The sequence below is a fragment of the Propithecus coquereli genome, unplaced genomic scaffold (genome assembly GCF_000956105.1).
Source record: "Propithecus coquereli isolate 6110/MARCELLA unplaced genomic scaffold, Pcoq_1.0 Scaffold206, whole genome shotgun sequence".
Lineage (NCBI taxonomy): Eukaryota > Metazoa > Chordata > Mammalia > Primates > Indriidae > Propithecus > Propithecus coquereli.
In genome coordinates, this window is record NW_012145634.1 from 1 (window position 1) to 13914 (window position 13914).

Genomic DNA, 13914 nt, shown 5'->3' on the forward strand with positions numbered 1-13914 from the left:
AAATATCTACATATAAATATACAAAGATCATGAAAGTTATTCCGATCCAGTTTCATCAGAAATCACGTTCATACCCCCAAAGCGGTTTTTCAAATTAATTCATATCCCAAATCCAGATGTCCCACATCTTCTTGTTCGAGGCACAGCGAGTGGCAGGTGCTCCTTGGAGCCTGCCAGGGCGATCATGATGCAGTCCCATGGGCCGCAGTGCAGACAGCTGGGCTGCCTGCTCGGCCACTGCCGGCGGCTCCCCCGGTGGTTGGGTGGCCCGGCCAAATCGGGTCTTAAGGTGCACAAAAAAACCACCGAGGGCCATGGTGGCAGCACTGGTGCCCTTACTACCTGTGTGCAGGCTGACCTGGGGCTGAGAAAAGGACCTACTCAGCAGGGCTGGGTTGTCCACACACTCCACATTCCCCAGAAAGGCCTGGCCCTTGCCTAGTTCCTTGCCTTTGGAATATCCTGCCTGATAAGAGTGTCCTTCCTTCCATGAGCCCTTAGGCCAGGCCAGACAGTTTATGCTAACAATATGACTTATGATGGGGGCCTTGGGCTACATGGTTTGAGCTTGACCTCTGGAGGGGTTGAAGACAAAACCCAGCCATGCCTGTGACAGAACCACAATAAAAACTCTGGACACCAGGCTTGAGTAAGCTTCCTTGGTTGACAATAGTGTGTGTGTTGTCACACCTCACTGCTTGGAATTTAAGTGCTGTCCACATGACCCCACTGGGAAGACACAACTGCAAGCTCGTGCCTGGTCTCCCCTGGACTCTGCCCTCTGAATCTTTTTCCTTTGATAGTTTTAATCTGTATCCTTTCACTACAACAAACCATCATCATGAGTGGAAGAGTTCTGGGAGGACTTCTAGTCAACCACTGAACCTGAGGGTGGTGCTGTGGACTCCCTAACTTCCCAATAACATTTCCCACTCTCAGAACCACCACTCAGAGGTGGAAGGCTGGAGAACAGACAGCCTCCCAGCTTCCCACAGCATGTTATCCAGTTGGCAAAGCAAGTCCCTTGGGACAATACCGTGGCCATGGGCCATGAGTGGACATTTTCAAGAAGGGGCAGCAGGTATAGCTAGATGCCATATCTGCCTCAACAGTAACAACCCATCCTCACAAGGTGCCCTATTACAGCCAAGGAGCCAGCAAGTTTTCCTGGGATCAATGGTCTAATTCAATCATTGATAGTTTACTAAAAATTAATTAAAAAAATAAATCCAGGCAAGGCACGGTCACTCACGCCTGTAATCCTAGCATTCTGGGAGGTAGAGACAGGAGGACTGCTTGAGGTCAGGAGTTCAAGACCAGCTTGAATAAGAGTGAGACTCCATCTCCACCAAAAAGAGAAAAAATTAGCCAGGCATGGTTGTATGAGACTGTAGTCTCAGCTACTTGGGAGGCTGAGGCAGGAGGATCATTTGAGCCCAGGAGTTTGAGGTTGCAGCGAGCTACGATGATGCCACTGCACTTTAGCTGGGGTGACAGAGCGAGACTCTGTCTCAAAAACATTAAAATAAAATAAAATAAATAAATAAAATAAAAATAAATCCAGAACATACCTAGTGGTAAAGATGTGGTCCAATACCACTTTTCGAGCACAATCTCTCCCACCTGACAGAAACAGCCTGAGCTGTGTCAGGACACACGCACTGACGGGGTAGTGGGGGGCGGGGGGGACACGTCAGCCAAGTTGCACAGTGCAACGTATTCTTCCCGCTGCAATCTCTCTTCCACTTCCAAGCAATCTTCTGTTCCCTCCACTTCTTCATCCCTTCCTTCCCCAGGGCATTTATTCACCTGGCAACTACTTGGGGAGCACCTATTATGTAAAAGATGTTGTTCTGGGCAGTTTGAGGGTAGACAGTTGAGTAAGAGATGGGTAAGAGACTGCTCCTCTTCCATTGTTGACATTTAAAAATCTGAGGAATTACTTAATTGAGCAGCTATCTTTTCCCTCTGTCAGCTTTTGCTAAGGACTCTGGGTGCAGCAGAATCACCACAGGCTGCCTCAACGGGTGGCTCTGGTCAGTACAGCCCCTCATTTGGAGAGGGATGCCCAACCACCAGCTTCCCAGAGAATGACGGTACCATGCCATGGCAATGTGTCTATTTTCAGTTATGGGGGAACCCCAAATAGATCACCTCAATGGCCTCTGTTCCTGGGCTACAAGGGGTGTCTTCCTCTATCTCCCTCTTTTAACTGAATGCCCGGGGTGGCTTCGGTGACTGTTAAGTGCTGGAAAGACAGGGAGTAGGTGAGCGGCCTCCACACAAGACAGTATGGAGGATGTGCCAGCTGGGGCTGCTGATCATATCATGTTTGAACTCTGCTGAACACCAGTCACTTTCCATGGATGTTACTGTGCCAGCCCTTCGGGCCCTGGTCTAATGCTTGTTGCTGGACCCCCTCCTGAACTGAGATCCTAGGCCCTAAAAACTTTACTGAAACATGCTCCGCTGCTGGAGGGGAGTGGTGTGTCCTGGGCAGGTGGGTCTCCGTGGCCAGGGTGGTGAAAAGGTGGACAGAAACCATGCGCAGGGTGTTGGATAGATGGGGCATAGAGCAGAGCACAGTCCAATATTCTTCTGTTTAAAATTCTATTTATTTATTTATTTTCTTAGAGACAGGGTCTCACTCTGTCATCCAGCCTGGAGTGCAGTGGCATGATCATAGCTCACTGTAACCTCAAACTCCAGGGATCCAGCGATCCTCCTGCCTCAACCTCCCAAGTAGCTAGGACTACAGGCACACACCACCATGTCTGGCTAATTTTCTGATTTTATTTTTTGTAGAGACAGGTCTCACTATGTTGCTCAGGCTGATCTCTAACTCCTGGCCTCAAGCGATCCTTCTGCTTCAGCCTCCCAAAGTGTTGGGATTACGGGTGTGAGCCACTGCACCCAACCCTTTTTGTATGTTTGGAATTTTGAACCATGTGACTGGCATAGCTCTTCACAAAAATTAAACCTTAGGAAAAGAAAAGAAGAAAGAAGTCACGCATACCAAATAGAAGAATTGATGAGTGGCCTACAATTCTCTCTATAGTTCTGTAAAGCGCTTACCAGGTCAGCCAGGTAGGACCTGCCCTGTCCTGACCATTTCTCCGCTGTTCTTTGGCGGTCATGACCCGTGGTCCGAGCCTTTATGAGAAACAAACCTCGCCAGGTTTCACAGTAGGAGAAGGGCAGTTCTCCTTCACTAGAAGTGATCTGACTAAGTAATTTTCCTTCTGCCCCGCTGGGAATGAATTATGATCTTCCCAGCCTAATATCATTTGTAAACTCCTAATCTTTAATATGAATCTCTCATGTTTTGGCATGTCCCACAGTGCTGGATATCCAGCAGGCAGCATCTAAGTTGCGTGGTTAGCAGGTCTGCTGGGAGCCACGCTGCACACTGAGGGCAGGATGAGCTCACTTACCCCCATCCCCAGTCCAACACTGAAAGGAATACAAGAGTGATTGGAGGGTTCCAAGACAGCTGGGAGAATATGGGGTGGAGTGGGATGGAGGTGCTGATCATTCCTGATTCCCAGGGCCTTTAATAATTGAGAACTGATTTAATGCTGGAAAAATTCAACATGTAATCACACTGATGAGAGCCTGTCACCTGCCTAGTCATACCCATATTGCACTTGTCAGAGCAACACCTGGCTTGGCCTGGCTAAGCCTCACATGCCTGAGGTGCCACTCTGCCTCTGCTCTCACAGTCCCTGTTGCATAGAAAGACCTTTGGGGGCAGCATGGGGCATGTCACCACAATCTGTATCAAACAACTCATATCTACTGTTTTTGCCTCTCCTGAGTTACAAAGCCAGATCTTTCCCTCTGAATTCCAAAGCCTCCTAAGCTACCTCCCCTAGCTACTTTCCTCTGACATACTGGTCCATCACTTCCCTTCTCAGGAGCCCAAGAATTCCGTTGCTGGGCCAGTGCTCAGCCATCCCTCATTCTCACGCCTCTTGTCTACACCTCAGCCTTTTTAGTTGGTTTCCTTGTGCTTGGGACCCTCAATCAAGCGACCCACTCGTCAGGGCCCTAAGACCTCAGGCAATCCTCAAATCCAAGTCAAGACTTTCCATTTAGACTGAAACACAGGAATTCGGTAGATAGGAGATGAAAAGCTTCCTCAATGAGACTAAAGAGAGGAAGGTGGGTCAATGAGGGATACACAAACAGGAAAAAGTGGGGAAGGAAAATAACCCAAGAAAGCAGCAATGGGGAAATGACGGAGATGACTATTTGAGAAGTTAATCAAATACATCTCAGGATTGTTCAAGACCCTAAGTGATCAGGTCAGAATAAACTTTGCCAGAGAAAAGAGTAATGAAGAGATCCAGGGAGAAGGACAATTCTTTAGCTTCAAACATTACATTTCAAAGCTACAAAATGCTTAAGATAAATTATTCTTAGCTGATAATATCAGTAATCTATTACATTTTTAAACCTTCTTTTTCTCTGCCCAAACAAAACTGTTTCATTAGTAGGCTGAGGAGAGAATGTGGTGTACAAGGAAGAATAATTCTCATTGAAGGTCCAACTGTCTGAAATCTTCTATAGATGGAAAGAACTGACAAAAATGAATTGGGGGGATAGACTGTCTCCACCCACACACACTATCTAGGACTTGGGAGGTAAAGTTAAGGCCCTAGACTCAAGCAAACCCAGGCCCTGGCTAACTGAGTAGCTGTCCAGGCAGACAGGACTTCAGTATCCTTACTGGTGAGGCGCAGAAGCGGCCAGTCACACGGGAAGAACTGGAAGACCATTTGCTCTGATGCTTCAGGGCATCACCTGACACCTGCACACACCAAGTCCTCACTCTGCATCACTCAGGGAGGAATGGCCAGAACAGACCCTCCATTTCCCTAGCGCAGGCCCAGAATTTTTACTCACCTGGACAGAATATATTCTAGAATTTATCTCTGAACTAGGCATAAGGAAAGAAAAAAAATCAACTAAGCAGATTAATAGCTAAGTTAGATTCCCGGGATAAACTGCCTCCTTCAAGTACTCCAGATGCGCATCTCTTTACACAGTTAACATGTTATCACAAGCCATCAAGTCACTAAAGTACAAGAACCCATTCTAGGCAATTCCAGACTTCTCAAAAAATCGTGAACAAAACATTTCTTGCCCCGGTTCGACCATGCAGAGGCTGGCCGGTCCAGACCAGCCCGGCCCCATGCTCACCTCGGAAGTGGCGATCCCGACCTTCTCGGACTCGTACATGAGCGACAGGGACCTGTCGGTGCTGGCGGCTGTGGCCTCGGCCCTCCGCAGCACCTCCTGCCGCAGATACTGCTGCCTGTCCGCGGGCGCGTCGGGCCCGTCGGGGAGGTCGCGGGCGTCCCTCCAGGACGTCGACGGGGCGCCCTCGTCCTCTGCGTCGTCGTCGAATGGGTTGTAGCTTTTGGGGTAGGCCGACATGGTGCCGGAGCGCAGCTCGGTCTCGGAAGGAGGAGGAGGAGCGCGGTGGCCGGCCGTCCAGCGTCTCGCCCCGCCCGTCGACCCCGCGGTTGCAGCGCGAGCTTCCTGCGCCAGACGTGCGCGGGTGGCCCGGCCCCCGGAGCCGACCGTAGCTCAGGCTGCCGGGGGGAACACTTCCGGTGCGCACACCCGCCGCCTCTCCAACCCTTACGCCGCGTGGGCCCTCCCCGCGGCCGCGCACCGCTCGGGCAACAGAAAGGTCACGTGGTGGGGAAGCCGGATGCGGCCGCGCCTGCGCCGTGGGCTCGGGCGCTCGCGGGCCGAGTGCTGGGAGCCGGCGGGCAGCGCCGCGGCGCGCGAGATGATGGCGGCGGCCGCGGCCCGGGGAGGCAGCGGCGGCGGCTCCGGCTCCGGCTCCAGCTCCAGCGCCTCGCGGGGTTTCTACTTCAATACGGTCCTGTCACTGGCCCGCTCCCTGGCAGTGCAGAAACCGGCATCCTTGGAGAAGGTAACTTCGGCGGCCTCGGCAGCGGCTGACAGGAGAAGGGGCCTGGGGCGGCGAAGCGGGAAGGCGGGGCGAGGGCCTGTGGGAGACTGAGTCAGGGGTCGCGAGCTGCCTGTGACGGGAGGGGGCTCCTCAGGGGAAGAATCTGACGAGGTGAGGAGACCCGTGGGGGAGATGGGGCTAGTAAAGAGAGGGGGCTGTGGGGAGGGGTCTACAGGGCAGGCGGGGACGCTGCAGGTGGGTGGGCGTGAGAGGGACTTGAGCTACGGGCCATCTTGGGGGCATCTTGTGACATCGCAGGGGCTGGAGTGTGGGCGTCAATGAGGAGCAGTGGGATGAGCCGAGGACCAGAGGTCAAAACCTGCGGCTCTGGTCGCGATTTCCCTTGTTTTTTTATTCCGTGACCTTGGGGAGATGCCTTTCTCTTAAAATGGGGATGCTTTTTCCTGCTTTGCCCCCTTCACCTGATTGTGGTGGCGGCGGGCAGAGGAAACACTGTGTTGAAAGTGCTTTCTGAACTGAAAACCGACTGCGCATTGTTAATTTTACAAGGCTGGGACGTTAGACTGGATAAAAGATTATGCGTTTGGAGAAGGGACAGTTTGCAGGGAAGAGGGAGTGAACTGTCAGTGGGAAAAGAACTGAACTCAGGATTGCTTCAGAAGAGAACGGAAAACTCCTGCCAGAGGAATCCTTATCTTGGGAGAAGGCCTGGGATCCTGGAAAGAATACAGATTTTAGAGCCACGACTAAATTTGGTTTTGTGGCTCTGGCAATGGGTGAAGCTGAAAGACTGTTTTAGGCACTTTGATGGAGTGACCTTTGTGGCTTTGTAGGTTCTCAAATTTGATTTTATCACTCAGCTGCTGGGTGAGCAGGTCCTGGCAGACTGATGTTAACCCGACTTCTGGTTAAAGAGGGAGTACAATAGAATGGAAAGAACGTGAGTGTGGGAGATAGGACCATCCGAATTCAAATCTCTTATCACTTGCTTACGCTAATGTGACTCTGGGTGGGTCAATTCCCCACTCTGATCCTCTGTTTTCTCCTGTCAAAAACAAGATAGTCCTTGATAGGAGTATGTAAAGATCAACAAAAAGGCACATGGGTACCTAATGAATGATCGTTATTATAGTTAGATGGGCCTAACTAATGGACTGTAGTGCTGTTTTATTAAATCAAATGCATGCCAACTAGTGAGCACATTCTTTTATTAGTAGGAGGACCAAAAGCATATCAGAAGTTTGTTGGATTCAGGGAAAAGAAAGAAGAGAGTATAGGGAATTGGATGATCTTTAAGAAGATGTTCCTGCAGCCATAACAGTGGTAGCACCTCTTCCCATTCAGTAACTGAAAAGAGCACCTTGAGCTCAACTTGACTTCTTCAGCTCTATTCTCTAGTCATAAAAACATTCTGTAATTACAACATTGTTAGCTTTGTGTCTTGTCATAACTGCTTCAGTTGTCAAGATTACAGTATATTTTACAATTAACACAGCCTCAGTTGGCAGCTCCCTAATGCCACTTACTTTGGGAGGTACTTCAGTCTCATTGGCAACATTTACCAATGGCTTCTGTGCAGAAGAGTTAACAGAGCTGGTCTGAGGCTGCTGTCTTTACAAAGGCCTGCTTACAAGGTTGGCCCTTGGCTGGCATCTGGGAACTTGGCACTTGCACAGTTCTCTCAATTCCCTAACTGATCAATGTGGTTTGCTGTGCCTAGATTCTTTTTATAAACAATATGGTCTGTGTTGAACACCTGCTTTCCTTCTGGGAATCTTGGTTGTTAGGCAGATGGTGTCTGCATGACCAGCCCCAAGTTAAAAACCTTGGGCATTGAGTCCGTAATGGACTTTCCTAGGCATAAACATTGTACACACGTTATTGCATTTTTTGCTGCTATGCGAGGAGCAAGCTTGGTGTGTATCCTCCCTGGAGGGGGAGAACATAAGGAAGCTGTGCATGAGTTTCTCCAGATTCCACCTGTGTCCTTTTCCCTTGCTGATATCCTTTCACTATAATAAAATGTAGCCATAAGTACAACTATGTATATGTTGGTGATCTTGGTGTCCCCTGAAACAACTCATTCCATAGAGGAGGCTGATGCCATCAAAAATATAGTGAATTCCCCTCATCCCCATCTAGGATCTTGAGACTTGATTAGGGATCACTGTTCTTGTTGAGGTTCTTAAGAGTAAAGGAATTTCTGAGTACCCACCTGGGGTAATAAAGATGGAGACTTAAGGGGAGAGATGAGTGTTGAAAACCAATCCCTCTCCCTCCCCTTCTCTCCTTTGCTACTCTTTTTCTCTCTCCTCCTTTCTTCCAGACCGAGGTCAAAGGACTGAGTGAAGCTTGATCTAGATAGGGTTGACCCAGGGAAGGCTAAGTTTGCTGAACCAGACCTGACATCTCAGCTCAGACATTGGTAACTCAGGCAGCTCTGACCTGCTTTTAGTGTCACTTAGGTACATTAATGACATAACCTTCCTTACTTTTGCCCTTCTACCTGCCACAGTTGTGTTTGCTTATTCTAGTCACCTACTCTAATCCCAGGCTGTGAAACCAAGCCTGTCAGTACTCAGTGGATTTTACTTTTTCTTTACTTAATTTACTCTTTCATTCATAAAACATTTATTGAGCTCCCACTGTTTATTGGTATGTGCTAGGCCAAGGACATAAGAAACAGCCCTAATTTGGTTGCTGAGGTGACCAGCAATAAGTCAGACTTGCTGCAGGTCTCCCATCTGCTCTTTTTTTTCCTTTCTTTCTTTCCTTGAATAAACCAGTGAAGTCCCATCTACAGATTCCTCCATGTTCAGAGAGCCAAACACAAGATCTTTGGGCATCTGTCCTCTGATCCATGTCTGAGGTTTGACCTTTTCCTGCCAGGCTGCACCTTAGATTGGGGTCCCACCTGTGAGCCCCACCCCCTAGATTGGAGCCCATCTCAAGGGACACCATCTGTGAAGCTCTCTGGGTAGGACTCTCCAAGTCCTACCCAAGCCCTCTCCCTCTGGGAAAAAGATAAGAGGAGAAAAATAGACAAAACGAAAGAAAGAGAGGCTTTTCGACACTGGGATCTCTACATACAGTTGGCTTCTAAATTCCCCCTCTCTCATTTCTATCTGCTTGTGGGTCTTGCTCTACTTTCCTGGTTTTCACCTGCCTTCAGAATGTTGCTGAGCCGCCCCTCCTAAGCTTCCTCCTGGCTCTGCCTGGTTACTCTTTTTCTGTCTTCAAGAAATCTGGTGATGCGTTCCCACTTCTCCTCCTTTGGCCTATCAAACCAGTGGAGCCCCCAATCCTGGGACATTGAGAGTCCTGGGCAGAGCAAAGTAGGCAGCATTCCGTGCTGTTCCATTCTTCTCTCCATCCTCAGGAGGCTTTGATCAGAGTCCTTTTCCCATGTTCTAAAATGTCTTCTGGCCAGATGCAGTGGCTCACACCTGTAATCCTAGCATTTTGGGGGCTGAAGCGGGAGGATTGCTTGAGCTCAGGAGTTTGAGACCAGCCTGACCAAGAGCAAGACCCCGTCTCTGCAAAAAATAGAAAAATTATCCAGGTGTGGTGGTGCATGCCTGTGTTCCAAGCTACTCAGGAAGCTGAGGCAGAAGGATCGCTTGAGCCCAGGAGTTTGAGGTTGCAATGAGCTGTGATGACACCACTGCACTCTAACCAGGGTGACACAGCAAGACTCTGTCTCAAGAATAAAAATAAAAAAAAAAAATAAAATGTCTTCTCTCTTTTCTTCAGTTAGAATGTCAGAATCCTGAGGTGTCTTAGCTAACTATGAATCTGATGTTTAAATGGTGCTGAGGCATTAGGAACAAGCTGAACCCTCCCTGCTAGACATAGGTGCTTCAGAAGGTGAGCTTTTTAACACTAATCTATAGTTGGAGGAATTGGTGGCTAGGTGCTTATAGGGAGTAGGCTTTCTGGGGTTCATGGTGATCCAGTCTATCCTTTGTAACGGTCTGCCATGAAGTAAAAATCACGGTGTTGGCATTTTTTCAGCATCACGAAGCTGAAAATTTCCCACCCTCTGTCCCTTTCCTTTGTGAGGCCATATTAAAAAGAGCCATCCATAGAGTGAGAGGTGAGACAATGAGGGTGGGCAAAGGGTGTTCATGTTGCCAGAACCATTATTATTAAATCAACACTAAAATATTTTTAGAAGACATTAGAAGAAAAGTTTTTACCTGTAATTATGCCACATTAACTGTTAGTTTGCTAGGGCAGCCATAACAAAGTACCACAGACTGGGTGGCTTAAACAACACGTTTATTTTTTCACCATTCTGGAGGCTGAAAGTCCAAGATCAAGGTGTCGGCAGTGTTGATTTCTTCTGAGGCTGCCTTCTCCCTGTGTCTTCACAGTCTCCCTCAGTGCCTATCTGCGTCACTAGCTGTTGCTCCCCCAGAGGGTGGAAATGTTCTATTTCTGACTCCTTATTGCAGATTCTCTTTTTCGTTGTCTGTGTTTGTAGTTTGCGCTCGTTGGAGATGTAGTTTCCTCTAATGTCTTCCACCAGCAGCTGTTCCCATCATTGATTTTGGTTGTGAAATTTATGCATTTCATCTTCCTGATTACATTTATATATTTATTTTTGTATTTGCCTCTCTCACGTATGTTGGCATGTTGGAAAAAAGCTTGGCATTTCCTGAGCATTGCCAAGCCAGCCAAAACACTGCTTTTATCTGTGTGGTGAACTGACAAATAAATACAGGATTAAGGCAAAAATCCTCAGATCTCACTAGCATGTACTTGTTGAGTCCTGACAGGCTCTGTATCTGCTGTGGAAGTCATTCCCTTTTCTTGACTGTTTTTCTGTGTTTCAAGCTCGTCTGGAAGCCTGGATTCAGTACAGCCAAGGGTATATCATTATATAAGCAAAATATGGCGCCATTCATCACACGATAAGTGTTTGAGGGCTTGCTGTGTTCCAGGCACGGTGCCAGGCACTGGCATTAGAGGGACGAATAAGTAGACTTTTTTTATTAATTAAAAACATTTAAATTTTTTAAAATGAGTGTTTACTGTTCCAGGAATCCACAGGAGACTCCTTTATTCTGTTGTAAATTAAAGGTCCATTTAAAAATAACAGCTTTCTTTTTTTTGAGACAGAGTCTTGCTCTGTCACTCTAGGTGGAGTGCAGTGGTATCATCATAGCTCACAGCAACCTCAAACTCCTGGGTTTAAGCGATCCTCCTACCTCAGCCTCATGAGTAGGTGGGACTACAGGGCCATGCCATGACGCTCAGCTAATTTTTCTATTTTTAGCAGAGATGGGGTCTCGCTCTTGCTCAGGCTGGTCTCAAACTCCTGAGCGTAAGCCATCCTTCCACCTCAGCTTCCCAGAGTGCTAGGATTATAGTCGTGAGCCACTACGCCTGGCCACAAAAAAAGAACAACTTTCTAAAATGTTACTTTTGTATCTCCAGATCAGAACATAATATTTCTGACTTCATATTCTTTTTTTTGAAGTTTTGCTGTGCTAAGAACACCTAACATGAGATCAACCCTCTTAAATTTTTGAGTATACAATTACTGGGCATGGTCTTGCTGTTGTGCTCTCTGTACATGGAATTACGTGGAGAGAGAGTCAAGCATTGAACAATTAATTAGCCAGATATGGTCGCCTGTCTGTAGTCCCAGCTACTTGGGAGGCTGAGACAGGAGGATCCCTTGAGCCCAGGAATTTGAGGCTGCAGTGAGCTATGATTGCACCACTGCATTCTAGGAGCCTGGGTGACAGAGTGAGACCCTGTTTCAAAAAAACAAGACAAACAAACAAAAAATTACAAGTAAATATGATTTAAAGAGGTTACAAGTGCCAAGAAGCAAAAATAAATGATATTGGTGAATTTTATGTTATGTGGATTTTATCTCGGTTTTAAAAAAGGGTAAATAGTGTGAGGAGAGATAAAGTGGGGTTCTGATTCCTGTAGGGATTGGGAAAGATTTTAAACAGAGGCTAAGGATGAAGGGGAGTTAGCCAATGAGATGTGTGGAGAAGAATACTCCTGGCAGAGGTGGGAACATTTTCGACTTGTTGGATGACCATAAAGAAGGCTGTAATGGTCACGGCTTAGGGAGCTAGGGTGGCACAAAAATAGGCTGTGGCAGTAGGCAGGCCTTGATTACCCAGCGCAGGTCATGAGAATGGTTTTGGACTTTATCCTAAAAGCAGTTTAGTAGCTTAAAAGCTTTTAGGGAATCGATGAGGAATTTAAAATACTAATAACAAAGTAAAATAAAATGTCAATTATCATGAGCATATAAGTGGAAATATTTTAAGATCACTTGAAATAGATTTGTGAAAACTAAGTGTAAATGTTAGGTATTGTTTTCCTTGGTGTCTTTTCTCACTTAGGAAGACAGTCTGTTAAAACCTCTGGGAGGCACTTACAATTATAGTCATGGGTCACTTAACAACTGGGATATGTTCTGAGAAACATGTCATTAGGCAATTTTGTCATTGTGTGAACATCATGGACTATACTTAACAAACGTAGATGGTATAGCCTCCTACACACCTAGGCTCTATGGTATAGCCTGTTTCTCCTTGGCGTGCAAACTTGTGCAGTATGTTAATGTGCTGAATACTGTAGGGAATTGTAGCACAATGGTAAGTGTTTGTATATCTAAACATATCTAAATTTAGAAAAAGTACAGTAAAAATGTGACATTATAATCTTATGGGACCACCATTATGTCTGTGATTCATCATTGACTAAAATGTTACTATATGGTATATTACTATATATAATTAGAGGATCATAGGATTTTGGACCTTTCTTCCTTTCTAATATAAGAATTTAAATATGTAAATTTCCCACTAAGTGCTGCTTTAGAGGTATCCCACACATTTTTGATATGTTTTTTTTTTCATTATGTTCAAAACATTTTCTAATTTCCCTTATGATTTCTACTTTGACCTAGAGGGATTTTATAATTGAGGGATTTTAGAAATATTCCTCAGTTATTGATTTCTTTTTCCCCTAGACTTTATGAGGTCTAATTGACAAATGCTGTTATTGATTGGTAACCTAATTCTGTTGCAGTCAGAAAACATATTCTGATTTCCATTCTTTTAAATTAATTGAGACTTATTTTATGACCTAGGATGAAATTTTATATAGATTTTGTTGTCTTCCTTTAGGCAATGTTGGGCTTTGTTCTGGTAGACAGTTAAGTTACTTGTTTAACTTGATCCTTCTGAGGCTACTTTTTTTCAAAAGAGGTTTGCTGAGATACAATTCACACACCACAAAATTTAGCCATTTTAAATGTATAATTCAGTGTTTTTAGTATATTTACAGATTTGTGCATCCATCACCAGCATCAATTTTAAACCATTTCCATTACCCCCAAAAGAAATCCTGCATTTCTTAGGTGTCACTCTCCAGCCCTTCCAGCCCCATCCCTAGATAACCACTAGTCTACTTTCTATCTCCATGGATTTGCCTATTCTGAACATTTTGTATAAATAAGAATCATACAATATATGGTCCTTTGTGACTGGCTTCTTTCACTTAGCATATTTTCAAGGTTCATCCATGTTGTGGCATGTATCATTATTTCATTTATTTTTATTGGCAAATAATATTTCATTGTATGTGTATATCACATTTTATCCTTTCATTAGTAGGCAGACATTTGAATTGTTTCTACTTTTTGACTATTATGAATAATGCTGCTACATTCATTCATGTACAAGTTTTTGTGTAAACATATGTTTTCATTTCTCTTTGGTCTATATGTGGAATTGTTGGGTCATACTATGACTCTATGTTTAACCTTTTTTTTTTTTTCTGAAACAGAGTCTTGCTCTGTTGCCCAGGCTAGAGTGCCGTGGCATCAGCCTAGCTCAGAGCAACCTCAAACTCCTGGGCTCAAGCAATCCTACTGCCTCAGCCTCCCGAGTAGCTAGGACTACAGGCATGCACCACCATGCCCGGCT

At 46.1% G+C, this 13914-nt stretch overlaps 1 protein-coding gene across 1 annotated transcript in view; it reads left to right on the forward strand.

Moving 5' to 3' along the window:
• Positions 1 to 5725: 5725 nt before the first annotated feature.
• PI4KA (phosphatidylinositol 4-kinase, catalytic, alpha) overlaps positions 5726 to 13914 on the forward strand; it is a 117266-nt gene continuing 109077 nt past the window's right edge. Inside the window, exon 1 of the mRNA XM_012644122.1 lies at positions 5726 to 5950. Coding sequence (XP_012499576.1) covers positions 5804 to 5950 — 147 coding nt within the window. The 5' untranslated portion in view covers positions 5726 to 5803. The remainder of the gene's footprint in view (positions 5951 to 13914) is intronic.